This window comes from Colletotrichum truncatum, assembly GCF_014235925.2.
Source record: "Colletotrichum truncatum strain CMES1059 chromosome Unknown Contig_0002, whole genome shotgun sequence".
NCBI classification, from domain to species: Eukaryota; Fungi; Ascomycota; class Sordariomycetes; order Glomerellales; family Glomerellaceae; genus Colletotrichum; species Colletotrichum truncatum.
In genome coordinates, this window is record NW_027222399.1 from 4,925,785 (window position 1) to 4,943,715 (window position 17,931).

Below are 17,931 nucleotides of genomic sequence, written 5' to 3' on the forward strand. Positions count from 1 at the left end.
TCTAAACCTTTATAGACGGACGAGAGAAGCTTCGTTTTAATACCCTAAGCAAGTATAATAATACTCTTAGCAAACTTAAGGGATTCCTAATTTAACTTAAGAATTACTATAACTTTTACTATTTTAACTTTAGAAATAAGTCTAAGAAAGTTTTATATGCTTTAACCTTCTTAGATAAGAAAGCCTTTTAGTAGTTTAAACCGTTTTTAGAAAATTACTAATAGAACGAAACGTTAGAAGACTATAATATAGAGACTTATAATATTTTCGATAGCTTTAAAGGATTCGAGTATATACTTAAATCCCTATTTTAAGACCTAGATAAACGTAGCAAGGTAGAAAAGGAACTTAATAACCTTAGACAAACTAAGTTAGTAATTTACTATGCTGCTAAGTTTTAACGCCTTTACGCTACCCTAGATATAACTAATAAGTCTAAGATATTTATCTTCTACTTAGGACTTAAAGACAAGGTTAAGGACGAGATCGTTAAGTTAGATAAACTAAAAGACTTTCTTAGCTATACCGAACTTACTATTAAGATAGATAACCGACTTTATAAGCGAAGAAGAAAAAAAAGCAAAAGACGATAACCTGCTAATTCGGCTAAGAAATACTAATAGCAACCTTAGAAGAAGTTTTATTAATATAATAAAAACTGCTTTTAGTAGAATTAATAGCAAAGTATTACTTATAGACATTATAATAGCCTTATAGACCTAAGCGTTACTAATAAAGATAACTAATAAAACTAGAAACCTTAATAAAAAAAGGAATTTAAGTATTATAACTATAATAAACCCGGATATATAGCTAGAGACTATAGATAACCTAAATAGATCTAAAGACTACCGCGATAAGCTAGCATAATATAAAAACAATAAGATTATAATAGTAAAAAATAGACTAACTATTTTAACGATCTTTATAACGACTATAAAGAAGCTAAAGAAAATAGTAGATAGTATCTTAAAGGGAATTGATAGGGACGCATCACGAATTGATAGGGACGCATCATCCTTAGGGACGCATCACATTCTAAGGTTGTGATTGGCTCAAAATTTTATTGTTAGTGCATCCGAATTCTGCCATCATCTAATGAAGTATCTTTCTTATCTTCTTAGCCCATCCCTTCATAACTACGAAAGCGCATTAGACATATTTAATTTATTCTCCTTTACAACGTCAAGATGTCTACCTCTACAAGTCAATCAAGGCCCCAATCGCGTCGCCGACCTAGCAGCTCTAGTATAAACAATCAATTGCCTTCTCCCAAGCGCCAACGCCGTGCTATCTCAGTTAGTAGTGATGCCACTATCAGTCAATTCTATGGGGCTGGCGATCGTGAGGGTCAACCTGACCTAATCTCTGAGATTCCACCTGAACAATTACAGCAAGATTCCGACACAAGCTACAACCCCCAGGGAGATGAATTATATCTTCTATGTTCCTTTCTAAAGGGGACAATACGTATGCAGCGTACAATTTTACCTGAACGTCAACCAAAAGAAAGCCAATTAGTATTACAACCTGAAAATCAACCCTTACAACCTACTTCAGATCAGTTCTCTACTGTTCTAAGCCTTATTCAAGAGGTTGTTGGGACAAACCGACGTCTTACGCGTGCTCTCCTCCAACAATGTGAACGCGTTCGTCGATATCGTGAGGCTTGGGGCTACTCACCACACCCTTCAGACATATCCTCAATCGGCGAGTCTCCTCCTCCTCCACCTTATTCACCTCCCCGACAAAGCCCAGAAGTGATAGCGATACCATCTTCTCCAAGTACTTTATTCCTTACTACAAGCGAAAGGTCGAAATCACCTACCCCCGAAACTATTCCAAACCCACCGATCCCTAGCGAACCAGAAGCAACAATTAAAACCCTCCTCGACCGAGTTAATAAATTTGCAAAAGAGCATGGATTTGGGATTGCAAAGTATAATAGATGCTATCGTAAAGGACGTATAATTCGCTATACACTTCGTTGCGATCGATTTGGGCTACCAAAGCGAGGTAGAGGTGTTGGCATCCGAGCCTGCGCATCTCGGAAGTGTGATTGCCAATGGCAAATTATTGCTGAAGCAATAGAGGAGGGGAAATGGCTTTTACGTCAGCATTCCAACCTAATACACAGCCAGCATAATCATATCCCTAGCTTAGCATCATCTGCACACCCAGCCTATAGGAGGTTGACTGAGCCTATTAAGGATGCAGTTGAGACTACTAGTCGGCGGGTTGGTATTCGGGCACGCGACGTAGGTGTGTTACGACCCGACAGTTAACAGACTACTGACGACGACCCCGCAGGGGCTCAGCGGTTATAGGGACGGCCGTCAGCCGTTACGTCGTAACAACCCCCACGGAACGGAAGAACTAGGATACAGGTCACGTGACGATAAGCAGGACCGACGGACGATAAGCGGTCCTGGGACAGGACCGACGGTGCCAAGGGCGGTCCATGGCGATGGACCGACGTCCTGGGTGTCGGTCCCCCAGGATCAGGAAGTGTTCAGCATGGAACCAGACTTGTATATAGTTGGGACTCGAGTCCTCTCGAGTCCTACCTTTCCTAGTTCTTCAGCAATCAACTTTGTGATTACCCTAACCGGTACTTTCAGCTATACCTAAGTGACGACTACTCTACGACTCTTGTTGAGGCCTTGACTGATCACCAAGACCTTTGAAGATCTACGATCTATTCGACCAGGACCACGGAACGACTGTTACTACTCTCAATCCCTGGCTTACTGTTAACACAAACCCACTGTCAGTTAGCTGGCCGTAACACTTTGATTGCTCCTGTTCAGTAAGTCACCTTTTGAGAACTACTAAACAGTATAGACAAGATGTCTTCTCGCGCTTCTGCCAAATCACCCACTCCAGGATCCTCATCCTCTTCGCGCAACCAGCCTCAGAGCCTCGCGCAGGAGCCCGCCAACACTAAGGACTTCGACATGCCGGACCTCAAGTACGACTCCGATGGAGATGGCTCTTTCACCAAGGAAAGCTACGATAAGCTCCGACGCATAATCCAGAAACAAGAAGCCGAGACAAAAGACATGCAGAAAATCGTCAACGAAAACCGACAAGCAATGGAAAACCTCAACGAGCAACTCCAGCACGCTGGACAGGCCTACAAGAAGCTGGAAGAAGACATCAAGGGGGACGCCAACCTCCGGAAGATCCAGGAACTCCAGGGGGAAATCACCACCCTCCGGGCCGCCGCCAACATCGTCACCACGCCCGTCCACGGAGGACGACAAAAGCTCAAGCTCAGTGCGCCTGTCACCTACGACGGAACCCCCGGGACCCTTAAAGGATTCCTGATTCAGGTCAAAAACTACCAGAACTTTCACCATGGAGATTTCACCAACGAAACCGAAAAAGTAGTACACGCAGCCACCTACCTCCGAGGAAAGGCCCTCAAGTGGTTTGAACCAATCCAGGAAGAATACCTCAAATGCGAGACCCTCGACGAGTGCACCACCGAGACCCGCGACATCTACGCCAATTTTAAAGGATTCGAGGATGCGCTCAGGTCACTCTTCCAAGACCCCGACGAAAAGCGACAAGCCGAACGAGATCTGGCACAACTTAAGCAGACTAAGTCCGCCAAAGACTACTCCGCCAATTTCCGACAACTTAGCGTTCAACTCGACCTCACCGAGGAAACCAAGATCTTCATGTTCTATCAAGGACTAAAAGACGAAGTCAAGGACGAGATCATCAAGATTGATCGACCTGACGACTTTCTCCAGTACGCCGAACTCGCCATCAAAATCGACAACCGGCTTTTCGAACGACGAAAGGAAAGAAGCGAAAAACGACAAAACCCCAACTCAGGACGCAAGTACCAGTGGCAGCCTCAGCACCAGTTCAACAACCAGCGAAACGACAATAGACCCCGCAACAACTGGAACAACCCCCGACAAAGTACTGCCTATGGTCACCACAGTGGACCAATGGACCTTAGTGCTACACAGAGAAACGACAAAAAGAACGACAGTTGGAAGAAAGATAGACAGTGCTATAACTGCCAGAAGATTGGACACCTAGCATACGAATGCAGGTCACCTAAGAAGGAACGCTTCCAACCGGTACCAGAGAAACGACAAGCGAGTATCGCCACGAAGACGATCCCTCATGAACAACTCAACTGGACTACCTGCTTCGATGACAACTGCCATATCCACTCTAGCAGTAAGGAACACGCAGGATGGTACCCCTAGAAACCTCAAGAACGATCTGGTTACGACACCACCAACGCACCTAAACGGACCCTCGCTGTGGGATATAGAAGCAACAGCAAAATCGAGCGCAAGACAATCGAACAGCTCGACAGTATGAACGACAACGAGGAATTAGAACAAGACAATCAGCGAAGACTGAACCTCCTCTACGCAGGACGACAAGCCAACCTGCAGCGGATTCAACAGGACTCACAAAACCCTATGTGGCAACGACAACTCGGTGCGCTGGACGCACACATCGAACGACGACAATATGCACAAGGAGATCCCGCACGGATCCGCCAAATCAACCAAGAACTGGAAGAACAGGTCGAATCAGAAACGACCAAGAACACCCCCAACGACTCGGAAACACCTCGCGATGTTGCCCGCCAACATGCCCAACTGGAAGTCGCCTTTGAAGTCGCTTCAGTCAACGACACCAGCTCTGGAGAGGACTCTGACGAAGAAATACAGTGGTATCACTGCTACCAAGACCAGCGCCGAGTCCACTATATCAAGAAAGACGAAGCATGGAAGAAACAGCAAGAAAACGACGAACAAGGAACGGACGAGCAGTCAAAAAACTAGACTCGCCTACCGAAGACAAGGGACAACGACAGGCAGTCCAGACAAGGTCCCTATGTAGCGCAACGACGCCCACGACACAACGACACGAGCATGTACAAGTCCAAATACAGCTCAACGGAAGAACAGCTACCGCCATGATCGACAGCGGAGCCCAAGGAAACTTCATATCACCAAGAACGGTGAATAAAAGAAAGATAACCTGGAAAAGAAAAGCAGCCGAAGACTGCTACGAACTCAGCACCGTTGAAGGAGAACAAGTCCAGTACGGCGGAGGACGCATTGCTATAGAGACAGCGCAACTCCCTTTGCAGATCCATGGCCGGAATAAGCGACTGAACTTCGATATTACGGAGATAGGAGACAAGTACGATGTCATCCTTGGAAGACCATGGTTATACGACAGTAACCCACGGATAGATTGGAGAACAGGCCAACTCCATTGGGACCAGGATTCAGTCACTGAGAAGCAACCACGGAACGGTGCCTCAAACGAACCTCTCAAGACTCCTGAAGCGAAGAGATTTCTAGCATACCTACGGATAAAGGATGCAAACGCCAGGACGTTATCAGCAACAGACATCGGCAAGGAAGACCGACTTCTGTCTATCCCAGAAGAATACCGGCAATACCAGAAGCTATTCGCCGAAGAACTCGAGACCGGACTCCCGGAACACAGCAACTACGACCACGAGATACCCCTTAAGGAAGGGAAGGAGCCAAAGCTAGAAGCAATCTACGAACTCAACCAGAAAGAAATGGAAGCACTCGACGCTTACCTCAAAGAAAATCTACAGAAGGGATACATCAGACCCTCTACATCACCAGCGGGATACCCAATCCTGTTCGTACCAAAAAAAAGAACGGCAAACTACGACTCTGCGTCGACTACCGGAAACTCAACGACATTACGATCAAGAACTGCTACCCACTACCGCTCATCTCCGAACTACGAGACCTGTTGCACGGAGCACAGTGGTTTACAGCACTCGACCTAAAAGGAGCCTATAACCTGATCCGGATGAAATCAGGTGAAGAATAGAAGACAGCGTTTCGAACACGCCGAGGACATTACGAGTACCTTGTGATGCCCTTCGGACTCACCAACGCACCCGCGACATTCCAGACGATGATCAACCACGTCTTACGAGAATTTCTAGATGTGTTCGTCGTAGTTTACCTCGACGACATCCTAATCTTCTCCAAGACTCTGGAAGACCACAAAAAACACGTACACCAAGTACTGCGGAAACTGCAAGACGCCAAACTCCTAGTGGAACCCGAGAAGAGCAAGTTTCACGCCAAAGAAGTCGAATTCCTAGGTTTTACGATAGCCCCAGGAATCCTCAAAATGTCCAAAGACAAAATCGCAGCAGTACGAGACTGGCCTACACCACAGAACGTTAAGGACGTACAATCCTTTATTGGATACGTAAACTACTACCGACGGTTCCTAGAAGGGTACTCAGACAAAAACGACCCTCTCACGAGACTCTCGAAGAAAGATGTTCCCTGGCAATGGGAAGAAGAACAAGAACAAGCCTTCAACGAGATCAAACAACAAGTCACATCGGAACCAATACTTGTTATACCAAACCCCGAGAAACCATTCGAAGTCGAGACCGACTCCTCAGACTACGCTATAGGAGGACAACTAGGCCAACGAGACGACGAAGGACGACTACACCCTTGCGCCTTCTTCTCACGCAAGTTACACGGCCCAGAACTCAACTACCAGATACACGACAAGGAACTTATGGCAATTATCGAGGCATTCAAAGAATGGAGACCGCAACTCTCAGGAACCAAGTACGAGGTCAAAGTATACACCGACCACAAGAACCTCGCACACTTCACCACATCGAAAGATCTCAACAAACGACAAATTCGATGGTCCGAATTCTTGTCAGAATTCAATTTCAGAATCATCTACCGGAAGGGCAAGGAGAACGGCAGGGCCGACGCCCTCAGCCGACGACCGGACCACGAGGTCCAGGTACCTGAGGAAACCCGAGTTATCCTCAAAACAGACAAAAACGGAGACCTTGTGCCAGCAGCCAGACTCTTAATGATAGCCAGAAGAGACAGTACCAGCACGCCTGGAAGGATGTCTCCTAAAGCCATTAGGGAGATACACTCCGCACCCGCACATGGTCACCAAGGCGTAACCAAAACGTGGAAACGCATCCGTCAACACTACGACAAAACGGCTACACGACAAGAAGTATCTTTAGCGATTAAGGACTGTGAGGTTTGCGCAAAAAGCAAACCCAGCCGACATCAGCCTTATGGAAAGATACAGCCGCTCCCAGTGCCGCAAACCGCATAGGAATCCATCTCGCTGGACTTCGTCACTAAGTTACCTAAGTCCCGAGAACCGATGACCAACGTCCACTACGACAGTGTCCTCGTCATCGTCGACAGACTCACAAAGTACTCATACTTCATTCCGTACATGGAGTCAAGCACTGCAGAAGACCTCGCCTACAAGTTTCTGCAGGTGATCGTAAGCCAACACGGAATGCCGAAGGAAATCGTATCCGACAGAGACAAGCTGTTCACTTCCAAGTTTTGGAGATCCCTGATCTCGCAGCTAGGATCTGACCACAAGATGTCCACCGCTTTCCATCCGCAAACCGATGGCCAGACAGAACGAATCAATCAGATCATGGAAACCTACCTACGCTGCTACGTCAACTATCAGCAAAACAACTGGGTCCAACTGCTACCTATGGCCCAGTTCGCCTACAACAGCGCAGTAGGAGAAAGTACAAAAGAATCACCATTCTACTTGAACTACGGATTCAACCCGACAGCCTATGGACAACCCCGACAAGGCCCAACAGCTCTGAAAGCTGTGGCAGATATCAACAAACTCAAGGAAATCCAACGAGATCTTCCTAGAGACCTTGAATTTGTGCGCGAACGCATGCGCAAATACGCTGACAAGACAAGAGTTGAGGGACCAACTCTGAAGGAGGGGGATAGCGCATACCTTCTCCGCCGGAACATCAAAACAAAACGACCAAGCGATAAGTTGGACTTCAAGAAACTTGGACCCTTCGAAATCACGAAGAAGGTATCCAACGTCAACTTCAAACTCGCACTACTAGACACTATGAAGTGTCATCCAGTTTTTCATATTTCACTTCTCGAGCCAGCACCAAAAGGATCACGAACTATGGACTACATCGAAGTCGACCCGGAACAGGACTACGAGGTCGAAAGGATCCTCGATCACATCGATCAGCACGATGACATAGAAATACAATACCTAATCAAGTGGAAAAACTACGGACACGAAGAAAACACATGGGAACCCGCATCAAACTTGGAGCACGCACAAGAGGAACTTCAAGAATACTGGACGCAATAGGTAACACGACAGCACGCCAAAGTCATGCAAAGACCAACACACAACCCTCGCGTCAGAAACCCTCAACCCAAGTTTCGACCAACCAAGAAACCCCAGGGCAACAAAACGTTTCTTCGCCTAGGAACACCTAGCCCTGAGTAGCCGAGGAACCTCCAACACTCCCCGCACCCGCGCCATCCACCAGAGGACCCAAACCCACAAACTCGTCACCAAAACCAAAAAGGGACCAAGGAGGATCATTCCCGAGACCCACTGCCTGGAGGTCACTAACGACGAACCTCTCGTAAGCATCCAAGGCAGGTAAGACTTCGTCGTCCGCCAGGACGCCATCCTCCCTGTCAACCTCCTGCATACCACGCTCAAAAACTTCGGTCTGCCGCTCCCGAACCATCTTACGGACCGTCCGAATCCGTTTCAGACGACCCGCAGCATCCGCCATTTGAACTTGCAAACGAGCAAACTCTTGATGAAGCGCGAATAGCTCCTCACCCGCTTTCTCTTCTTTCTCATCCCACTCCTTTCGCTAAGAGTTCAACTTCTGAACTAGAAGCAAACATTAGCAACCCCCAGAACAGCGAAAACACAAAAACACGACTTACGAGTAGACGCCACGAGGACGCCGTCACAAGGTTTCTTCGCCTCGATGCAAGTCCTACAGCGTGTAGACTTCTCGCCAAAACGACACGGGACCTTTGCACGGAAACAACGAGTGCAAGGCATGTCGCTAGCAATCGATCGGGACTCCACGTATTCAATAAGCGCAGCTCTCTCACGATCTTTTATCACAGTCAAGTGCGACTTTGTCTTTCGAACGCGACCTGACATGGTGTCGGCATCATGAAAAACAAAGGAAGCAAATTTGTGGATCCCCAACCTGGGACCAACGACCTACCTATACTCAGGTCTCGAGGACAAGACCTTTAAGAGGGGAGCTGATGTTACGACCCGACAGTTAACAGACCACTGACGACGACCCCGCAGGGGCTCAGCGGTTATAGGATTGATTGATTGATTGATTTATTCCTACTCGGTTATGAAGCCGCTCTTATGCCAGCAGCTATGCCCGGAAAGCGGGGTTTGGCAGGTAGCCGAAGCGTCGACAATGAACAGCGACGCCCCACTTCGCCCTGATGTTGCATCAGGGCCAGCTATCCCCAAGCTCCCCACTATGTTCTCTATTCTGTGTGTTTGTGCCCTCTGTTGAAGAAGTGTGTTGCTCTCCTGTCTGCTTTCTCGCTTTTGTGTTGCTCTCTAGAATGCTTGTTTTGCGTCCTCCTGCTTCGGTTCAGTTGGTGCTGGTAGCACCGTATCTGGTTCTTTGTACCTACAGTCTCCCCCCAGCGCTCAGCTTTGTCTCTTTGTTTTGTCCGTATCCTCCCGGACTTGTATGTGCCGTTTTCTCAGTTGCATCTGTAAATTCTTTGTTGCCTCCTGCCGGGTTCCTATGTGGCCTCTTGTTTCTTGCCTGTTGACCACTATTGCCCTCCACCACATTGGCCCAAGGGTCTTCCACGAAGCACAATGCTCCACTGACTCCGACATGTTCGATTACTTTTGTCGGGGGTGACAGGTGACCCAAAACCTGTCGGCGGCTGTTGTGTTGAAGTTGATTGTTTGGGCGCAGTCTTAGTGCTTCGTGTAGCGGCTTGTGGCTCGCCTGTGGTGGTGGTAACAGTGTTGTCTATTGATATGTCGTATTTTGCGGCTTGCTCTCAAGTTTTTCATTGTAGTCGGGGCGTGCTCTGCGGCCATCTTGGGCCCCTTTGGGACGTAGAATCAAGGCCGAGGATGGCATTGCATCGAAGGGGGCTCTGTGGCCGCGAGCACGCGTATTTGGGGCCGTTTTTGCTCCGATTTTCAAAAATTTCGTTCTCGCTGTTGTTGATGTTTTTCCTCAGCGGTTATAGGGACGGCCGTCAGCCGTTACGTCGTAACAACCCCCACGGAACGGAAGAACTAGGATACAGGTCACGTGACGATAAGCAGGACCGACGGACGATAAGCGGTCCTGGGACAGGACCGACGGTGCCAAGGGCGGTCCATGGCGATGGACCGACGTCCTGGGTGTCGGTCCCCCAGGATCAGGAAGTGTTCAGCATGGAACCAGACTTGTATATAGTTGGGACTCGAGTCCTCTCGAGTCCTACCTTTCCTAGTTCTTCAGCAATCAACTTTGTGATTACCCTAACCGGTACTTTCAGCTATACCTAAGTGACGACTACTCTACGACTCTTGTTGAGGCCTTGACTGATCACCAAGACCTTTGAAGATCTACGATCTATTCGACCAGGACCACGGAACGACTGTTACTACTCTCAATCCCTGGCTTACTGTTAACACAAACCCACTGTCAGTTAGCTGGCCGTAACAAGGTGCTATTATTCAGGAGCAGTTTCCTGAATCTGTTTTCACCTAGCGGGATATCTATAACGCTAGAGCCCGAATCAATCGCGAAAAGCTTAATGGGTATATACTAACTGCAGCTCTAATCAAGCTTTTTGATGAGCGGGAGATCCCTTATATTGTGAAGTGGGCGGATGATGAGCCGAATCGGCTTGTTGGGCTTGTCTGGACGTTTCCATACTCTCTCCGGATGTGGAAGCGGTTCCCCGAGGTTATCAGCTTTGACAACACCTATAACACCAATCGCTTCAAGCTTCCACTCTTCCAAGCTACAGGGCAAACATGTCTTGGATCGGTATTCAATGCAGCATTTGGTCTCATCGATAATGAGAGACTAGAGGGGTTCTAGTTCTTATCGCAGAGTATCTTACAACTCATTAATCAGAACTCTATTCGCCAACCAGATGTTATTATCACCGACTACGACAGACAGATGAAGGCAGCTCTTAACGAATACTTTCCGAATGTGTAACAACAGCTTTGTATTCACCATATCAACTCAAACGTTATGCTTAAAGCCAAGCAGAAGTGGCTTCAGAGCTATTCTAGTAGTAGTGGGTCTGAAGAAGACGATCTAGCTCTACAACCAGTTACCGAACTTAGCGATGAGGACCATGCCTATATCCATACTTCAGTAGATGGGGCTACGCTACATAGCTACCGGGGGGTTCTTATAATGTGGAAGTTGGTTCTATTTGCTGAGACAGAGGATGCCTTTAGGAAAGCATGGGCAAACCTTTGCAAAGAGTTTAAGGACCAACGGCCTATTCTGAACTACCTGCATGGAATATATCTACCACTAAGGGAGCAGTGGGCACGTTATTCTATTCGCCAGTACCGAAACTTCGGCATCCGTGTAACCTCAGGGACGGAATCAAGCAATAACAACATCAAGGGCTATCTTCTTAATGGACTTAGCCACCTATATCACTTAGTTAATGTGATGTAGGATATGCTTAAGGATCAAGAGGTTCGCTTCAAGCAAGCTTGTGCACAGGATGAGATCCTCACAAGCCGTGAGTTTATAGGGAACAGATCTGAGTACCTTGGGGAGCTTCGAACAATACTCTCATCGCAGTGTCTTGGTTTGATTACGAAGCAATACCGTCTGGCAAAGAAGGCTCTACCAACAGGTAGAAATCCATTTCCAGCGCCTCTTAGAGACTGCACAGAGGACTGTACTGTCTCTATAGAGTATGGTATCCCATGCTGCCATAAGATCTACTCTAAACTTGTAGATGGGGTATAGTTTATGAAGGATGAGGTTCACCCACGATGGCGGCTGCGGGAGTCTTCTTCCCAGGATCCATATCGACGGATCCTTGATCCGAAGATTGCAGGAAACCTCCGTGGCAGACCTAAGAACTCAATGCAGCCAGTCCCATCATCCCTATCATTAAGGGATAGCACCCAATCAAGCAACCAGCTAGCTAGACAATCACACAGCCAACTACAAAGTCAACAACCTAGCCAATTAGCAGCAGGGCGCAGGCGTGGCAGACCACCAGGAAGCCGTAATAGGACCACCTTAGCAAGGCTTACACAAGAGACAGCCAGTAGCCAGGCGCCAACCTCTTCCCAGCGGCAGACACGAAGCCAAGTAACTACTCTTAGTACTGGCCGATCAACTGGCCTTCGTTCGAATGGAAGAAGATTACAGGCAAGCATCCGTAGGACGAGGAGTCAATGGGAACTACTTAGTAGTAGTGATGAGAGTCTCAAACGTTGAGGGTAGGGGGGGCATTCTTTATTATTATATAAGAGGAAATAGAAGTAGAAATCAATTGAGATTTATAAAAGCCGTTTCAGTTTAGTTTGATAAAACCCAATTCCTCCTTAGAAGGGAAGAAAAAGACCTACCATTTGAGATTTGCAAAAGCGGTCGTTTAGATGGTTTTGCAAATCTCAAATGGGAGGAATAGCCAAGAAACGTAGGCTAGTAGGGCGGGCCGGCTTTATGTCTATGAAACGGAGGCAGGCCTCTTATGGCTGTGAAAAGGTGGGGCGTTAGCAACGCTGGCCTCACCGCCTTCGCCGACTTGTACCTGTGGGTCACCAAAATTTCTAGCCAATCACAACCTTAGAATGTGATGCGTCCCTAAGGATGATGCGTCCCTATCAATTCGTGATGCGTCCCTATCAATTCCCATCTTAAAAACCCTTCTAGACGATCTAGATATAATACTACCGGGATAAATAATAAAATTCTCGTAATAGCAGACTAATAAGATATTAGCTTTTTTAATAATAATAACTAACCCCTAGACTAGTATAAATAAAAAGAAGTTGCTAACAAACTTAATAAAGCCTTTATAAATAGAATAATTATAAATTACCTTAGACTATTTTAAGATAGTCGACGACTTACTAACTATACCTAAGTTAACTAAGTTATAATTCTTAACTTTTTTACTTTAAAAGAAATTTAATAACTAGAAAACGAAAATAATTAAGCTATTTAACGACTTAATAAAGCTATAAGAGTAGGGACTTAAGTAACTATTCTAGATAATAAAGCTACCTTATACTTTATAAAAAAACGAAACGAACGCGTCTTACTATAAGGTAATACGCGCGGATAATATATACTTAAGTATAAAACTACCTAGTTTATACCTAGAGACGATAGAGATACGAAGAATACTTATACCTTAGCAATCGCTAGCAAGATAGAATAAAAAATAATTAAGCAACTTAATAAGATGCTTTAAAACTAGCGACTAGACGTAAGCTTAATATATTAAGATAATAAGTAATAGATCGCCTAACTATAATAAAGACGAGACGCTTGTTAATAACAAGCCTAATAAGACCTAAGTAACCTTACTTAGTAATAATAGACTAAAGCGCTAGACGCCTAGATTAAACGATAAATTAATACTTAAGATAACCTTAAACAAATCCGTAAGATTAACTAAAAGCTTAAGGAAATAAATAAAATTAAGGAAGAAGAAATTAATAAATATAACCTTAAAAGGGAATAATAGTTTTAAAAAATTACTTAGTATTAATACTTCGGGATAAGCAAATTCCCCTACTAATCTAAAAAACTTAACTAGATTAAAAACGACTATATAGATATAACTTTATAAGACATAGTTAGTATTAATAATACTAGTTCCGAGAAAGACTAGAAACGATAAGACAAGATCTAATACTTAATAGAAATCCCTTAATACTAAGAAATTAATCCTTACGATAATAACTAATAACTATATTTCTTCGAGATACTAGCTAAGAAGAGGAAATTATATTTTAAATCTTCTATCTAAGCTAACGACTACCTAATCTTCAACCTAAAAGCTAAGAAATACTATAACTTATTTTAAGGATAATATATTATTAATAGCTATAAGCTATACGTCGTTAATAAATATAAATATAAATTCTACCTATAACGTACATGATAAGCGAGTGAGACAGACAAGCGAGTGAGACAGTAAACCGCGACCGTCGCACCTTGACGCGACCGGCACCTTTTCCTCTACAATAAATCATGGAATCAGCTAGTATTGAAAGAAGGTTACAAATTGCCCTTCAAGCAATGAGAAATGACCCAAAACTTAGTGCTCGGGCCGCAGGTGCACTCTATACAGTCAGTCACGCAACATTAAGCCGGCGACTAAAGGGAATAGTCTCACGACGCGACAGCATGCCTAATTCACGGAATTTATCAGATTTAGAAGAGAAGACAATAGTTGAGTATATTCTCGACCTAGATGCGCGATCATTTCCTCCCCGGCTGAGTGGTGTGGAAGAAATGGCCAATCGACTTCTCGCAGAGCGCGACGCGCCTCCAGTTGGGAAGCGCTAGGCTTCTAATTTCGTCAAGCGACAACCACAGCTTAGGACGCGTTTCTTTCGCAAGTATGACTATAAGAGAGCTCAATGCGAAGATCCAGAGGTGATTCGTGGCTGGTTTTCGCTTGTGAAGAATACAATTGCGAAGTATGGTATTGCTGATGCTGATATCTACAACTTTGATGAGACCGGCTTTATGATGGGCGTTATTGCTTCTGGAATGGTTGTTACAAGTGCTGAAAGGCGTTCAAATACGAAGATGACACAGCCTGGCAATAGGGAATGGGTTACAGTTATCCAGGCTATTAATTCCCAAGGGGAGAGCATCCCGCCATACATCATCGTTGCAGGCCAGTATCACCTCTCAAGCTGGTATACAGAAACCTCTCTTCCGGGCGATTGGGCTATTGCAACGTCTGAAAATGGATGGACAACAAACGAGAGAGGTATTGACTGGATCAGACACTTCGACATTTATACAAAACCACGTACGTCTGGGAAATATCGCCTCCTCGTTGTTGATGGTCATGAAAGTCACCACTCCGCAGCCTTCGAGCTCTTTTGTCAAGAAAACAACATTATTACACTGTGCATGCCGGCTCACTCGTCTCATCTACTTCAACCCTTAGATGTTGGTTGTTTTCAGCCGTTAAAGAATGCCTACGGTCGGCAAATTGAGAATAAGATGCGGCGAGGCACAACCCATATCTCGAAGGAAGATTTCTTTGCAGCATTTCACGAAGCTTTTAAGCAGTCTTTTACGAGGAAAAATATCCAGGGAGGTTTCCGAGGAGCTGGACTTGTCCCTTTGAATGCAGAAAGTGTTCTCTCAAAGCTGGATGTAAAGTTCCGAACGCCAACGCCTGAGGAGGGGGTCCCTCAGACACCAGACCCTTGGATCTCTAGGACGCCGAGCAACCCAAGCGAAGCAAGATCACAGTCTACTTTTATTAAGAGTCGAATCTCACGCCACCGAAGCAGCTCTCCAGCATCAATTTATAGTGCTGTGAGTAAGCTAGCCAGAGGGACAGAAGGACTAGGGCATCGGGTAGCATTACTAGAGTCAGAGGTTCAAATCCTTCGAGAGGAGAATGCAATATTAAGTCGGCGTCGAAGGGCTAAGAAAACACGTCTACAGAAAGGAGGAAGTCTTACTATATCTACTGGAGAGGATATACAGTCGCAAAGAGAGGCAGACACGCAACTACAAGAGGAAACGCGACGGAGTAGTGGTCGCAAAGTGAGGTCTGAGACGACTCATCGTCGGTGTGGCGTATGCGGGAATACAGGCCACAACGCGAGAACATGTCAATTTATTGAGGAAACATCCGAAGAACAGGAATCCGAGTAGTATTAATCAATCTAAGATTTCTTGTTATAGATTTCGATATTATTGTCGCGAAGGTCTGGTTTACTGTCTCACTCGCTTGTCTGTCTCACTCGCTTATCATGTACGTTATAGATAAAGTATTAAGCCTATTACGTAAGTCTATACTAAAGTCGAACTACTTATATAGGATTTAGTAAGATATAAGAAGGAGGAAAGTATTACTATCTTTATACCTAATTATAAGTACTTAATAAGATGCTAATACGATAAGATAATATCGTAGGAAGAATATACTCGGGATATTTATAAGGTATATTGCGAAGACAAATCTAGAGCATAGAGACTATTATAATAACTTAGTAGACTATCTAAAGAAATACCTAACCTTACTATCTTGCGAAAAAATAAATATAAGGGAAAGAAATCGTTAAAAAACAAGCAAAGCTATTCTTAGAAGGATAAGAGATAGGCTTTAAGGAAAAGTCCCTATATATAACTATAGTAAACGACGTATATCTTAAGATTATAGTAAACCTAAGAGGTTATACTACGGAGGCCTTAATCGACTCGGGAGCCTAGGGAAACTTTATATCCCTACGAATAATATAAGAAAAGGAAATATTATAAGATAAGAAATAAAACCCTTACCTTTTAAATACGGTAGAAAGGAAAAAAGTTAAGTATAGCGGAAGTATTATTAATTCGGAGACCGTACTACTCCCTTTGATTTACTATAGCTATTAGGAATATATTACGCTTAATATTACTAAGATAAGACGATACGAGGTTATCCTTAAAATCCTATAGCTAAGAAAGAATAACCCCTAGATAGACTAGGGAAAAAGCTTAATTATATATGATAATCTAGCCCCTAAGTAGCGCTTATAAAAGCCTTTACGCGGATTACTAATAGTATAAGGAACTAGACTAAGCTTATTCATTAGAACGAAAAACATACGTACTAAGATGCTAGCTATAATAGCTATTAACAAAGTTATAAAAGACCTGCTATCGAAGATACCTATTAAATATAAGATATATAGCAAGCTTTTTATATTAAAGCTTAAGACCGGACTATTAGAACATAGTAGATATAACTATAAAATCAAACTTAAGGAAGGTTATAAACCTACCTTTAGTAAAATCTACCCCCTTAACTAAGAAGAAATAGACGCCCTCGACGAATAGCTAGATAAGAACCTAGCTAAAGGATTTATCTAACCCTCGATATTACTAGCCGGATACCTAGTACTCTTTATATTAAAGAAAAATAGTAAGAAACGACTATACGTAGATTACTAGAAATTAAACGATATTACTATTAAAAACTACTACTTACTACCCTTGATCTCGGAACTACGAAACTTACTTTATAACGCTTAATAGTTTACTACCTTAGACTTTAAAAAAGCTTATAATCTTATCTAAATAGCTAAAGGAGATAAATAGAAAGTAGCTTTTAAGACAAGGCGAGGATAATTTAAGACTTTCGTTATGCTATTTAAACTTACTAATATACCTACTACTTTCTAAACTATAATTAACTATATACTTAGGGAATACCTAGATAAGATAGTTATCGTCTACCTTAACGATATACTTATATTCTTAAAGATACTTAAAAAATATAAATAATACGTTTATTAAATCCTTAAAACATTAGAAGTAGCTAAACTATTTATAAAACTAGATAAAAGCCTTTTTTATAAATAAGAAGTCGAGTTCTTAGGATTTACTATTATACCTAGACAAATCAAGATATTAGTAAATAAGGTTAAAGCTATTAAGGATTAGCCTATGCTAGAAAACCCTAAAGACATCCTAGCGTTCTTAGGATTTATTAACTTCTACCGAAGATTCCTTAAAAATTATTCTAAGACGATATTACCCCTTACTAAGCTTATACGGAAAGACGTTTTATAAGAATAGTTAAGAAAATAATAAGAAGTATTCTAGAAGGTAAAAGACTATATTAGCTTAAAACCTATTATTATAATCCTAAACCTTAGGAAACCTTTCGAGTTAGAAACCGATGCTTCGGATTCCGCTATAAGAAGACAACTTAAGTAACGAGATAAAGACGGTATTCTATACTTATATGCCTTTTACTTTTAGAAACTTTTAAGACTAAAGCTTAATTACTAAATTCATAATAAAGAACTTATAGTAATTATCGAAGTATTTAAGGAATAAAGACTATA

At 43.8% G+C, this 17,931-nt stretch overlaps 4 protein-coding genes across 4 annotated transcripts; 3 read left to right on the forward strand and 1 right to left on the reverse strand.

Annotated features, from left to right (window-relative positions):
- Window positions 1–2,849: 2,849 nt before the first annotated feature.
- Window positions 2,850–4,232, forward strand: CTRU02_204298 (reverse transcriptase domain protein; the record flags this gene model as incomplete). Its single annotated transcript, XM_070204352.1, has 2 exons — window positions 2,850–2,988; window positions 3,043–4,232. The coding sequence occupies 2 exons, from the start codon at window positions 2,850–2,852 to the stop codon at window positions 4,230–4,232; spliced, it is 1,329 nt and encodes a 442-aa protein (XP_070062115.1).
- A 4,091-nt stretch (window positions 4,233–8,323) lies between these two features.
- CTRU02_204299 (uncharacterized protein) lies at window positions 8,324–8,916 on the reverse strand (the record flags this gene model as incomplete). The annotated part of the gene is made up of 2 exons (XM_070204353.1): window positions 8,324–8,718; window positions 8,796–8,916. The coding sequence occupies 2 exons, from the start codon at window positions 8,914–8,916 to the stop codon at window positions 8,324–8,326; spliced, it is 516 nt and encodes a 171-aa protein (XP_070062116.1).
- A 1,817-nt stretch (window positions 8,917–10,733) lies between these two features.
- On the forward strand, window positions 10,734–10,937 carry CTRU02_204300 (uncharacterized protein; the record flags this gene model as incomplete). The annotated part of the gene is made up of 1 exon (XM_070204354.1): window positions 10,734–10,937. One exon carries the CDS (start codon window positions 10,734–10,736, stop codon window positions 10,935–10,937), a length of 204 nt encoding a protein of 67 aa, XP_070062117.1.
- Window positions 10,938–14,251: 3,314 nt separating this feature from the next.
- Window positions 14,252–15,751, forward strand: CTRU02_204301 (transposase; the record flags this gene model as incomplete). The annotated part of the gene is made up of 2 exons (XM_070204355.1): window positions 14,252–14,398; window positions 14,432–15,751. 2 exons carry the CDS (start codon window positions 14,252–14,254, stop codon window positions 15,749–15,751), a joined length of 1,467 nt encoding a protein of 488 aa, XP_070062118.1.
- Between the last annotated feature and the right edge of the window lie 2,180 nt (window positions 15,752–17,931).